This window comes from Grus americana, chromosome 23 (genome assembly GCF_028858705.1).
Source record: "Grus americana isolate bGruAme1 chromosome 23, bGruAme1.mat, whole genome shotgun sequence".
Classification (NCBI taxonomy): domain Eukaryota; kingdom Metazoa; phylum Chordata; class Aves; order Gruiformes; family Gruidae; genus Grus; species Grus americana.
Window position 1 is genome coordinate 7,962,900 of NC_072874.1, and position 13,709 is coordinate 7,976,608.

Genomic DNA, 13,709 nt, shown 5'->3' on the forward strand with positions numbered 1-13,709 from the left:
CCAAACCCACATTATCTGGTCAAGTATTGACATTCCATTTCACCAACGCAATGGTCAATTCTGTCACTGGAGAGCCACAGTGAAACATCAGCGTGGTGCCACTGCCAAGACTCTAGTGCTCACACAGCTGATTTAACCCAGAGATAAACTGCAAATACCTTGGGACAAGAAGTGAATTTTCCCCATTTCAAGAATTTCTCACTGCTGCTACTAACCAACACCTACAGCAACACGTGTTGCTGTTGATCACATAGTTGACATATCAACGACTACCCTTCCAGCACAAGAGACTGTATCTGGTGGGTTTTGCTGGGTTTTTTTCTTGGGGCAGGGAGGTAACTGTCATTACCACCTTTGCAAAGCTCATGGCCGCAAGCAGTCACAGCCACAAATGGAAACTTCATTTAAGTTTCTATTCGCATCTTGTTTTCCCACGATGTGCATCAGTGATGCACCTGCAATTATTTATTCACTGTTCAGATTCAGCCTTCCTAAGCTTTAAACTAGTGTGTAAGTCCTGCAAATTAGGTTCATAAGTCCGTATTTGTGGACTTGTATCAAAGAAGACATGTCAGGAAATTTGCTACTTCCAACCATTTAATTCCAGATTCTGGCGTAACTTCGCACCTTCCTGTACAGATCGTGTTACTGTGTGTGTTACTACCTCATAGCACAGCATATGATTAAAGCAAAGATTTATATTCAACTTCTGTGGAAGTGGGGCAGAACAGTGAGATGTGTTTAATTTGGCAAAGAATACCACGCATGAGAGAGGATGGGAGCTGATCAGAAGTCCTTGAGGCAGGATGGGAACGGGAGAGCAGCAGAGAGAGCTTGCAAGAGAAAAACGGAGGGTGCTGCGGGACCTCCATGTGTGCAGCATGCCTGTCAATGGAAGAGCATCCTTCATAGTTGTTACGCAGCCGATGCAACCTACTGAGACACCAGCTGAGAGGCACAAGCTGTTTTCTGTCCTTGGCTTAGTCAAAGCTCCTGAGAATTGACATTCTCAAGGTCACCTTTTTCCCCACATCTCTGGTCTCCAGTTCCAAACAAGATCAGTGAAAGCAAAGTGCTTACCAGTCCAGAATGCAGACATAACACAAAGCAGACATCACTCTGTTTATACAGGTTCAATTTATACAGGTTCAAGTAGAAACTGAGAGAGCTAAGAGAGCTCATGACACTAGAAGTCTGCAGAATGCCTGTCTCAGACAAACGAGTATTCCTCTTTCATTTGGTTGTGCTTAGAACCACTTCAGTTTTGGCAGGCTGTTACGTTTCAGCATTAAGTGGCTCTGAAGCACAACTGCCCTCACAAACAGTGCAGTGTAATTCTAACTAGGTAACATGGAGTTTTGCCTATCAAAAACATTTGCCACGTACCTCCAAGTCATTGAAAAACAAGTGAGTATCAGCTACTTCAAAAATCATCTCCTCCATTGACAGACCTGAGCCAATCACAAGAGTTGGATCCTGGCAAAACAAAAAGGGAAAGCGTAAATTCACTGTGGTTACAGGCAGAAGTAAACTATGATAAATCATCAGTTCATCAGTTACATTGAACAGACTTTCCACTGTATATCAAGTCTGATGTAATTCCATCTGCATTCAATGGTGTGAACAACAATTTCCCTAGTATTTTAAACAACTCAATTTAAAAAAAAATCCACATGCTAGTAATACAGCGACCCAAAATTTAACAAAGCACTTCAGTACTTCATAGAGGGACTGAGGCATTTTCAGAAGCAGCACAAACAAAACATTCAAAAATCTTCAATATATTTTGAAGGAGAAAAGACACTTCTTTTCACTATGTGCTATGACCTTAATAGTTCCCAATGATGATAAAAACAGTCTGACATTCTAAGACTTGTACTGTTAGAAGGGAAGTGTTTGTGATGTCCATATCCTAGCTCTGTATAAAGCCAAATTTAGTGTTGTTTCCCTGCCCCAAACTGCCAACAAGTTAAAAGTACTGTGTTATACATTTAAAACAAAATATCATTTTCTATTCCTTTTACAAAGATTAACATTTACTTCTGCATGGCAGATATGTTTTTTCTTCCACAAAAAAGCAATATTACCTTGCCATATTTTTGAGCATAAGACCCTGTGAGAAGTGAATGGAAGATTATAATGGTCTCATCCAGGTCCCAGAGAAACACTCGCTGTGTAGAGAATAAAAGCAGGTTAGAGTTGAGATATTCCAAGCACTGAGCTACAATAAAGGAGCAAGTTTTAGGGTTAATTTTGTGGCTAGTTACAGTATGCTTTTAACAGATAGGAACAACAGTATTCATCTTACAGGTTGAACACATGATTAATTAAATTCTTTCAGTTTAGTGCAGTGGAGTTTATACACCACTACAGTGCAACTATATGCTAAGGCTCTCTTGGTCAAACTATTTCAAAAGCTTATCTTGCTTTTATAGTTATAAAAGCAAAAAATTAGAGTGCTAATGAACTTCAGACCCCTGCTAGGGTAGAAGTGTACTGTCTGTATTCTGGAGAGCACCAGGTAAACAACCTTGTGTTTATCAGAGACACCTTTGTTATGACAAATAAGGGGGATTGGCTGCCATGAGGAACAGCAGAGTTTCAGTACAGAAGGACTTTGATAAACTTGAGAACTGGGCCAGCAGGAACTATAAGTTCAATAACTGCAGATTCTGCATGTGGGGTAGAATAAATTCTCATTTTGGTCCAGGCTGGAAGGAGCTGGAGGGTACAGTGGACACCAGGCGCAATATGAGCCAGCAGTGCTCTCTCCCTGTGGATACAATGAACTGCGTGCTGGAGAATACCAAGTGTGCCTAGGTGATAGAAGGAAGGTGCTGTCTCACCCTACCTGGCACCAGGAAGGCCACCCCAGATTGCATCCCCAGTTCCAGAGGTATGTGAGGAAACCAGAGAGTGGCCAGCAAAAGGCTGTCAAGATGGTCAGCAGCCTAGAGGAGAGGCTGAGGGAGCTGTGATGGTTTATCTCCACAAAGAGGAGACTAAGGGTGATCTAATAGCAGACCACAACTAATTGAAAGGGCATTGCAAAGATGACGGAGACAAATTTTTCTCAGTAGTGCTGGATGGAAAATCACCATGGAAAAAGAAGGGGAAATTTGCAGCTTGGGAGATTCCAGCTGGAGACAGAAAACCAGACACGGTAGTCCTGGGACAGATCACTAGACAGGTGAACCTTAGAAGTTCTCAAGACTCAGCTAGCCAAAGCCAATGTTCTAGTGCTGGGGACCGCCCTGCTCTGAGCAGGATGCTGTTCTAGAGACATCCAGATATCTCCTCCATTGACGCCCCTATGATTCCAAGATGCGCTTAAGTGACGCTTGTCAAGGACCACTGAAGAACTCGTTTGGGCCAGGTCTCAGATAACATGGGTCATGGGAATTTCCCAAATTATCTCTCAGTACAGGAAAGACATGGACCTGTTGGAGCGGGTCCAGAGGAGGGCCACAAAAATGATCAGAGGGCTGGAGCACCTATCCTGTGAGGAAAGGCTGTTGGGGTTGTTTAGCCTGGAGAAGAGAAGGCTCTGGGGAGACCTCATTGCAGCCTTCCAGTACCTAAAGGGGGCTTATAAGAAAGATGGAGACAGACTTTTTAGCAGGGCCCGCTGTGAGAGGACAAAGGGTAACAGTTTTAAACTAAAAAGGGGTAGATTTAGACCAGATGTAAGGAAGAAATTTTTTACAATGAGGGTGGCTAGACACTGAACAGATTGCCCAGAAAAGCCGTGTATGCCCCATCCCTGGAAACATTCAAGGTCAAGCTGGATGGGGCTCTGAGCAACCTGATCTGGTTGAAGATCATTGCAGGGCAGTTGCACTAGATGACCTTTAAAGATCCCTTTCAACCCAAACCATTCTGTGATTCTAATGATCCCCATCCATTTCCATGGAGATAGGAGGAAAGAAAGAGAGAAGGACTTTTACCACCACACTATTCTGCAATGCTACCTGTAGAAAAAAAGATTACTACTTACCTCCAGTTCACTGTCCTGTGAGGAGGAGGTATCTGCTTTCCTCTTCCCCCTGTTCTTCCCAGGGATGTTTTTTCTTGCCTGCTCATCTAACTCTTTACTTGCTGTTGCTTTTGATAATGAAGGACTTGTGGATGCATCTCCTAGAAGAAAGAAACCACACAGCTCTCACCCTCTCATGCCTCAAAACAAACATCGACATAAAGCATTTGGCCACAAGCCTCCTTTGCAAAAGGTAAGATGTTATCTTGCTTTATTGATGCAGTAGTAGTTCAACCCTTATTAGAACATAAAATATGATTTCTTTGTCCCATCATTTCAAAACAGCTGTCTCCTCGATTCAGTCCAGCAGGACTGAGCTACTTACTGCATCCTGCCTGCAGTACAAAGACAAAGGCAGAGCACCCTCCATTCTAAGGCCTGTAACCCCCCAGACGTCTCCCTACCCTGGAACTGCTTTATTTCTTGATTGTTTCTTTTAACACTTCTTGAGAGAGCACCAGAAACCCTCAGTCTGGAATGAGTGGACAAAGGAAAACATGTAACGATGCCTCTCCCTCCCAGATTTCCTAGACTAGTCAAATGCCTTTTGTGTCAAGCAACACTTTACAACGCATGCTGTTTCCACCTCCGCATACACTACTCACCCCTGTGCCACTGTAAGCCTCTGACTAACAGTTAAACAATGCTCAGTGCACAGAGTTATCTGGAGTGTGTTAATCACACACAAATCCACAGTTGCTAACTGTGAAACAGACGTACTCAGACCACAGCTCCATTGGCCTATCCAAGAATTTGTAAAGAATAATGGGGATGATCTTGTCTGCGGAGACACAGACTTGGCCAAGCACCATGGGGATACATTACGGAGCCTATTCTGCTACTGGTAAGAACACCCTTATGTGCAAAGCAGAGCAGAACAGCTGTCATTTCAAAAAAGGTTTACATGATGAAGCAGAAGAAAGGGAAGGATGTACTCTGGGCTCATCAGAGACCAACTCATCCAGAGGTGACACCTGAACTACAGTTCTTGCAAATGCATGAGCAGCCCTGGAGGACCCCGTAACTGGGACTGGCAACTATGTCATGGCTGTCAGGTGATGTGAAAACCCAGCTGTGGGAGGGAAAGAGCTAGCACGAGCTATTGAGACCAGATATCATCAACTGTCCTGTAGCCCAAGTGAACATCCACATGACAGAATCAACGGTCCCCAGGAAGCTTCAAGTCATTCCCTCCCCTGAGCACATTCAGAGCATGCGGTAGGAGTCTCCTGAATCGCAGCAGTAGAAGACTGGCAATCCATAACTTTGGCTGGCCCGCCATAATACTCCGCACACCAGTGAGACCAGTCTGACAATGGAAGGTAAACGTCCTGTCCAGGCCAGCATGCAAAAGTGCTGCAATTACCTTTTGGAAAAAAGCTTTCCCTGTGTTTGCACACTGTACTGTCTATCACAGGTATTTTGCAGCCACCGTTAAAGATCCAACCATTACCGGAGGAATGTCTCTGCACTGTCCGCGTAGGCACCAAGGTGTTTGGTTTTTCGGCTGGATACGTAGTTGTTGCTAATGCAGTACTCTCCGTGTTGCTGTCTGCTGGTGTTACGACTCCAAAGCTTGGGTAACATGTCTGGTACTGACTTTGGCCAAGGATCGTGTACGTAGGATATTCCTGTTTGAGGAAAGGATCAGTTATGATAGGACGCTTCTTTCAGGAAACATTCTATTTAAAGATAACTTTTCTTGTACTTTTAGAATATGCCTGTAAAAGAGAAAAATCCCAGCAAGAGCACAGTCTGACTTTATGCTATTTCTTTCTGCATATGCAAGACATCCCCAAGAAGGGCTGAGAGACCCGACTTCCCCATGGGCCCCCACACAGGCAATTCTGCAGACAGGAGGCCAGCAATCACAGGGCCACTCCTCTGCCTCCAGTTTCTTCAAAAATGAATTCATTATGAAGGATGTGACAGTATCAGGGGAGTATCGAGTGGATGCCAAGGCATCAGTCCACTCTGTGCTCTGGAATTTGTGGTTTTGTCTTGCATTTTACTTTCTGATTCCAGACGTACTGACAGCGACAGAAAGTGGTCTTGGCACTGGCTGAGGGTGCAAGAGCTACAGGATAAACTGCCTTTATTCATGTCCTGACTTCAGCAACCAATTATTTTGCATGCTGTGATGGAAGGTATCCATCTATGAAGACTATTTACTCATTTAGGAGGAGATCGCTGAGCACATGAAGCTGTGCTTGAGGATTTTAATTTCTGCTACTGATAGTAAAGAAAGCAGCCACCCCAAATGTCATGTCACACTCTTCTGGCACACTGTGCACTCCCGATTCCCTCAAAGGGCAACCTGGATTTCTGAACCACGTACCTTGGTCTGCGCTACTTAAAGAAAACATTTTTTTTTTTCCCCTTACAGCTCCAAGCAACTTTATGTTAACGAAAGAACCTCAAAAAACCTGAAGGTTTGTGTCCTGAAACCAGGACACAAGGATTTTTGTGCATCCATTGCATTTTCCACACTTCCTATGTTCTCTTTCTGCAAAGTTGTGACACTGAAGGGTTTCTTTGTATATCTAAATATTCAGAACGGCAGTTAACCACTGACAGTGCTACGTATCACCCACGGCAGGTGACAGTCAGGGGGAAGGGCTCTGCGCTAGCTACAGGGCTTTTGGACTTTGTTTTCCTCTAGCACCATCAGAATGCATCTCCTACTTTACTGGGGGATTTTTTGTTTGTTTTGTTTGTGTACAACCTATTTTCTTCTTCTTGCTGAAGGAGAACAAAGGCATTCAAAAAACATCCACCTATAATCCTCCCTGTAGGTTTCGTTCTCAAAATTTGTCTCTTCTCCACTGTGTCTCTGAGAGAGATCTCAGTACCCTGTTTAAGATTCACCACACAATCTACAGACAAGGAAACACCTTTGAACAGATGAAATCAGTTTGCTGCAAAGGCCAAAGGGAGAAGTGTCACGGTCAAAGAAACAGCAAGAGTAATTTTGCTGACTTTGAGTTACATACTGAGCCCTATCAGTCTAGCACCCATTGTGCTCCACTTGAAGCGATGCAAATATTTGGCATTCCTTTGTTAGTTTTGAGAAATGTGTAAAACAAAGGTGAAGGAGATGCTGCATATAAATATAACAAGGAAGAATTTTTACCTGTGAGATGCTGGCTACTGCTGATGTGGAAATATTGACTACAGTTGAAGATGTAGAGACTGGACTGGCATTGGTAGTTGATGCTGTAAAATTAAGAATTACTGCATTACATGCTTCTAGAAAAGCACAAGAGACGAGACTGATCCACATTATGAAACAAGTACTTACTAGGCTTATGCGCAAGCCTTTGCGCTTCCGGCACCACTCTGCTTGTAACAGCCAAAAAGAGCTGGGGTGTATTTTGAAACCAGTTACATTTCAACTGGGCTGACAGGGAAGGAGAGCTAGCACACCTTTAACAACAGTACTTTCAAATGTTTCAGAAACCTTTTCCCTCCATGCTTGCTAAGCAACTGGAGTATAATTAAAATGGTTTCACATCTTTACTAAAAGTTTTGAGAAGACAATAATCACATTCTGATGTTCAATTAGTAGCAGTTGAAAATTAATCAGAATAAATCAGTAAAATGGATATGAATGTGTTCAAATCAGCTCTGATTAAAAAATTCTCTCTGCATTGGACTTAGCATATTTAGCCTAATTATATAAAAAAAATTAAGGAAACAGTAAAAATGTTTCAAATAGTATAAAAAGGGTGCTTCCTACTGGAGAAAGCAAACGTATTTCCCCATATCCCTGTGAGACTACAAGTGGTTTTGGACGAGACTTTCTGAAATAATTTGTCAACAGGTAGTAGGACAAATTATTAGAGACATGTAGTTGTTAGTATGAATTTTAAGATGTTTAATAGCTTTCATGTCACTGCACTCGGTTCATCCAAAACACAGAAGAGGCTGTTAGAGCATGATCTGGGAACACCAGTTATTTAGCAGATTTTGTGGTTTTACAGCCACAGGGCCACTGCATTAAACATTACTCCACGTGAGGTTTTGGGACCCTCAAGTATTAGTGAAAACAAATAATGAAATCAGCATGAACAAAATCAGGATGTACTAAACCAGGTGCCACCAAGAAATATTTTCTTTTGCTAAACCTTCTTTCTCTGCACACAAATAAAACCAAAAATCACTTTTAGATGTTTATGAAAAGACCTGCAGAAATCCACAGTACCACCTACTTCGCCATCACTGAGAAAAGCCCTAACTTTCTGCAAATAACACCCATGCGGAATTCACCCCAAGACTGAAGAACTCAGGCTTCTGAAGGCTCCAGTCTTTCTACCCCAGGGAAACAGACCCCAACACGAACTCTTAATCAATGTACATTGTGTTACGGCAAGCACAGATACTACCTGGTGAACAGCTCCTGGAAAAAGGAATGGATCCAAAATATGCCTCAAAAGAGATGAAAAACAAAAGAAATATATCTTAAAAGAGGTGCAGAAATACACAGTATTTACAAGAGGTGAGAAATGTGATGGGCGGCATCTCTGTGGAAGCAGAAATGAAGGTAAATAATTAGCACCGGGAATCCCCTCATAGATAGGAGCAGCAGTGCTCAAAAACAGATGGGAGAGAATTTGGGGGGGAACATTTAGAAAAAGGAAAAAAAGGTTGCACTGAACAGCAATAATGGTAATGAAGATACTCAAGTACCTATACTAGCTATGCAGCTACTTGAAGCACAGATACTCCTCACAAGCAACTGCTAGAGAACAAGGGCTAGTTTCCAAATAAAACTCCTTCCAACCATGCACGTTACGGAAACGATCCAGGCTGTTATGACCTAAAGGAAATGTCACGTCCTAGGGCACTGCAAAGAGCAGCTCTCCAGAAAAGATCCTCGCTAGCACAGAACAAACCTGCCACGAAGCCGGAGGAGATGAACTACCTAGAAGACAGATTATTCTACCACCTCTCTCAAGATTATCACAGAGAGCAAGCAGAAAGCGATTCTCATCTGTAGTGCTCTGAAGAGGCTGCTTCTCCACTGAGATAGGTAACAGAAGTTAAGAAATCATAGAAAAAAGATTCCAAGTACTGAGATTCTCGTAAAAACACAGATTCCCTCATATGAATGTCATTGTTTATCTTAACTCTGGTCTCCTTCCAACAGTTCTTTTTTAATTATCCTTTATCTTTACAGTGTTACTCATCAGATGTTTACAAACAGCTCCCACTACACAGATTAACCAACTCTTTCTGCACTGTGGGTCAGTTCCTTTTACCTGTGCATAGGCCAAAACCATGCAAAAACGTTTGGCATCAATCTGCCAAAAGGGACCGCTTCACGGTCTCAGGTTTAAAAGACCAGCAAACACAAGTAGTGCCTTGAAGCTGCCGCCACTCTCTTTCTCTTCTCCTCTCTTTCTCCCCTGCTTCCAGATCTCATCCTCAGACCTTATATCCCTACCTCCCCTGCCTTATTCATCCCATTCGGTTTTGCTTCAGTCATTTTCCAAGGTGTTTCAACCTGCTTCATGTGCTGAGAAGGGAATTTGCAATTAATGTGCTTTATGTTTCACTGGGCTGCTTTGCTCTCAGAGGGAAGGAAGAGGCAAGGCAAGCAGCAGCCATTCCTCCTCATGTCGCTCCCAGTGCTTCCAAGTACCTCTGCAATGTACGCCATGGCCATAGCTCGGGTGAGTACAAAAAGCAAAGTTCTCTGTCACTAAGTGCATCTGACCATTTACCAGGGTTCAAATATCACATTACTTCAGTTCAGCATCTGTGGAGTAAACCATATCCATGCACTGAAATGCACCTCCAGTGGGACAGCAGCATCGTACAACTCTGTATTCACCCTACTATTTTGATCGGAGAGAAAAGATAGATTTTCAAGAGATTACTAATAAAGCAACTTTGTCCATCCTTCCAGCTCCTACTCTCCACCACCTCCCTTGCACCAGCCCAAGTACCGACCTGACCCCTCAGTGGGCTGCTTGCTAACTTGACGCAAAGGAAACGTAGCAAATCCAAAAAAAGGAAGAGTTTCCTGCCACTTTGCAAGAAGTTTGTCAAAAAAGCGATAGCATTTACACAATTCAGGTGACTTTTTCACACTTCCAAAGAGCAGCCTGCAGGGAAACTCTCCTCAAATCAGACATTCTCACAGCAGCGTGGATCAAATGGTTTAAAATCCTTCTGCTGAGCGAGGCCCGACGGTGGCTCTGTCACCTCACCAATCCCCAGGGATTCACGTTCCTACCATAGTGCATCACTGGCAAACCTGCCAGGGGTCAGGGCATGCAGAACCATTTCTGACCCTCAGCAATTAAAGCTGGTGCTATAGAACACCATAATTCATTCTGCCAGTGGGAGGAGAGTTATGCTTGACGGAAGGTACTATTTCCAGCATTGTATTGCTTGTGTTATCAACGTGAAAAGTAAATTAAGGATAAATATTACGCTGGGCCATTTACTGTCACAATGCCATATGCTGAGCAAGCACTATGACATACTGCATGGCCTTCCTATCAGTGAAAAGATATGCTAAAACCCACTTATTGCTAATTTTAAGAGTTATTCCCCTGTACTTGGCACTCAGACTACATCTGGATATGGCATTCAGTTTGGGGCCTCAAGCACAAGAAACATGTTGATAAAATTCAACAGGTCTGGCAAAGAGCCACCCAAACAGTCAGGGAGCTGGAGCATGTGCCTTGCGAGGGGCAGCTGGGAGAGCGGGACTGTCCAGCCTGGAGAAGAGATTGCTTTGGGGGACCTGACAGCAGCCTGCTGGAACCTGCACGGAGGTTATCAAGACAGAGCCAGGCTCTTTTTGCAGGTGCACAGCAGGAGAGAAATGGTCACAACGTGAGAGAGGGGATGCTCCAAGTTGACAAAAGAAAAAAGTTTCGTCATGATGACAGTCAGGAACTGGAACTGGCAAAATCTCCATCCTCAGTGGTTTTTGAGACCCAACTGGATAAAGCCCTGAGCAACCTGGTTCTGAATTCAGTGTCAACTCTTCTTTGAGCAGGAGGCTGAACTAAAGACCTCCTGAAGTCCGTCAATCATTCTATGAAAATATCACACAAGAAATAGATTAAGAATTCCTAAAATGCTTTTTTTAAAATGACAGAGAAAGAGACAAATTTTCACAATTCATCACCCAAACATAAATGGCAAAAATCCTGCCTAAAAAAAAAGTATCAATTTGCACATATTTGCCATAAGCAACAATATTCCATTACTCAGCTAACTGGCACACTTAGTCAAAAATTGCTGTGGGAGCTGGTGAAATTCAGCACCTGGCTTCTTAGATGTGGCACTTCCAGCAGTTAGAATATTTGTAGGCTAGTTCTATACTGAGAAATTCACTTTCTAGCAGCTCTACCAACCTGGTGGGTATGCGTGTGTAATATAAGAGCCATCTACCTCCAGAAGTAATTAAGAACAATTTTTTTAAAAAAAAATCCAGTGTCGGTCAGCAGATTTCCTGACATCAAGCTAAAAACCACCAACAAAGGGCTTGAGCTGCAAGAGCATTCCCAGTAAAGGCATGCAAGAATAAAACATTTAGTCTCCTCTCCCCTTCCCATTTGCTCTTCACCCTGTTAAGTCCATCAGCATGGCACCAACAAGCCAGCCTGGTGCATACAGAGGTACGTAGCAAATACAAAACCAAACACATACACACGCACAAAGAGAAAAGAGGCAAAGCATAAAGAAGCATGCACAAACCAAGAACAAACGTGCAAGCCTCTCTATTTGTGGTATCTGGACTTGTTTAGATGGAGAGAGATGCAGATAAAAACCATGCCAAGTTACCTTCAATGGAATAAGAATAATGTGCTGGGCTGGGCTGGCTTGTGGTTAACCCTGTAGTGCAGGTAAGAACACTGTGCTGACTTGTAGATGGAGTCTGAATTAAACCACTTTCAGATTTCATACCTGGCCACAGTGCACCTGAATCGGATAAATTGGACCAGTTACAAACAAATATGCTGGGACCAAACAGCATGCTGCTTCCTCAGATTAAGATTTTTGTTCGTCACAAAAGCAAGTAACAAATCACACATGGAAAATGTTTAATTTCTGCAATAGTAAGTGCTGACTGTCAGGCTGTGCATGGATTAGAGCTGCTGACAAAACTGGCTGAAAAAGAGAAAATTAAAAGCACCAACAAGACCAATTTCCAAAGCTTTCAACTAAAAATCTGTTAGTGTCACAGTAAGATTCACTGCCACATCGGTATAAAGGAACTGCTAATCCCTCCGAGCGCTGAGTCGCACACCATTGCAAATGACCTCAGCTATTACATAGCAAGGCTGAAGTTGGTATCTATTAAGGTCAAGGTCAACACTTCCACTACTTCACTGGGCTTTGGGTTGAATATTTTAAAACAAGCCAGAAGTCAGTAATTTTCATAGACCGACAACAGTGAATATAGAGCTCAAAAAAAAAAAAAAAAAAAAAAGCGGGGGAAAACCCCCAACTAAATGTTTCTTCCAGATTTCATGCCATTTTGGGCAGCATTTGTAACAACACTGGGCAAAGCAGAGAGACAGCAAAGTGACTGTAATTCACCTGAACAAGACACACATAAGCAGTGTGATTTCAGCTCAGGTGCTGTGTTAAGGTCTAGTCTCCTGCACTGATGGGGTGAAAACAGCGTCCGACTGAAGCGGCTCAGCTCAGGCCTGGTTCTTCAGGGCTCTTCGGGCTTTTGTTTAAGTGTTTCCAGACCTACAGCCAAAGCCAAAGGAATTTCTCCCTGGCCTTCGTTAGAAAGCAGGAAACAGTTGCAAGGATCTACTTAAAAACAAGCAGGAGTGTGCAAAGCAGAGGGATAAAGGATGTTTGGAGCTAGACACAAAGTTGAGGGCCAGCAGAAAGACCACCCTCCTCCCTAACCCCCTGAAAAAACAGTACCAAGGCTGCGAAAGCCACCTGCAGCCTTTCACCTGCTCTAGCAGGACGAGCCACGGGAGACTCTATAGAGCTGGACAAGAACAGCAACTCCAAGAGCTTGCTCCATGCTGCAGCTTTGTCAGAATTAAATTCTGCAATGGCTCTTTGGTTTATTTACATACCTGATCTCAAACTGTCATCTATGAGTCAAATTAAGTCATTCACCTATCTGTACAGCCACATCAGGGTTTTGATTCTTCACCTCTCAAGTTTCATCTTCATTACTGTTTCAAACCTCCGGAACCATGATAATTAGCAAACAAATGTGAAAGACTGATTTAAGAAAGATTGTAGATCTAGTGCAGAAACTCCAGGATAAAACATATGGGAAAGAGTTCCTCTACGGAGAGTGGGAATAGCTGTATTTGTGTAGTCTGGAAGGGGAGTGCCACAATCTTCAAATAGGTAAGTAGTTTTCAGAGGGGACAGTAACCAACAGTTCTTTACAGTGCAAGACAGATGGACATGGAGCAGACAGCAACATAATGTGTCACGGGACACACAGAAGTGCCTGGTAACTGCGACAATGAAACACGAACCAACTGTGAATGCTGTAGGATAATTATCACATGAAGAGCGTAAGACCAGGTCAGACACACACATCAGAGGTGTTCACAGGGTTGGCTGCACACGAGTGCAGGAGCTGACCCTGGTCGTGTGATTAAGGCATCTTTCAGTCCCTGCTTTCCATGACTGTCTCTCTGTCGTCTCTCAGTAAGACATG

General features: G+C 43.3%; 1 protein-coding gene across 9 annotated transcripts in view; it reads right to left on the minus strand.

Annotated features, from left to right (window-relative positions):
* EYA3 (EYA transcriptional coactivator and phosphatase 3) overlaps positions 1-13,709 on the minus strand; it is a 59,955-nt gene that overhangs the window by 8,428 nt on the left and 37,818 nt on the right. For 5 of the 9 annotated variants that reach the window (XM_054801990.1, XM_054801992.1, XM_054801995.1 and 2 more), the window contains 6 exons: positions 11,843-11,980; positions 7,170-7,270; positions 5,490-5,667; positions 3,998-4,137; positions 2,088-2,171; positions 1,387-1,476 (listed from right to left, as the gene is read on the minus strand). In XM_054801990.1, coding sequence (XP_054657965.1) covers positions 1,387-1,476; positions 2,088-2,171; positions 3,998-4,137; positions 5,490-5,667; positions 7,170-7,270; positions 11,843-11,980 — 731 coding nt within the window. The remainder of the gene's footprint in view (positions 1-1,386; positions 1,477-2,087; positions 2,172-3,997; positions 4,138-5,489; positions 5,668-7,169; positions 7,271-11,842; positions 11,981-13,709) is intronic. The other 4 variants (XM_054801997.1, XM_054801999.1, XM_054801993.1 and 1 more) reach the window with 3 other exon arrangements.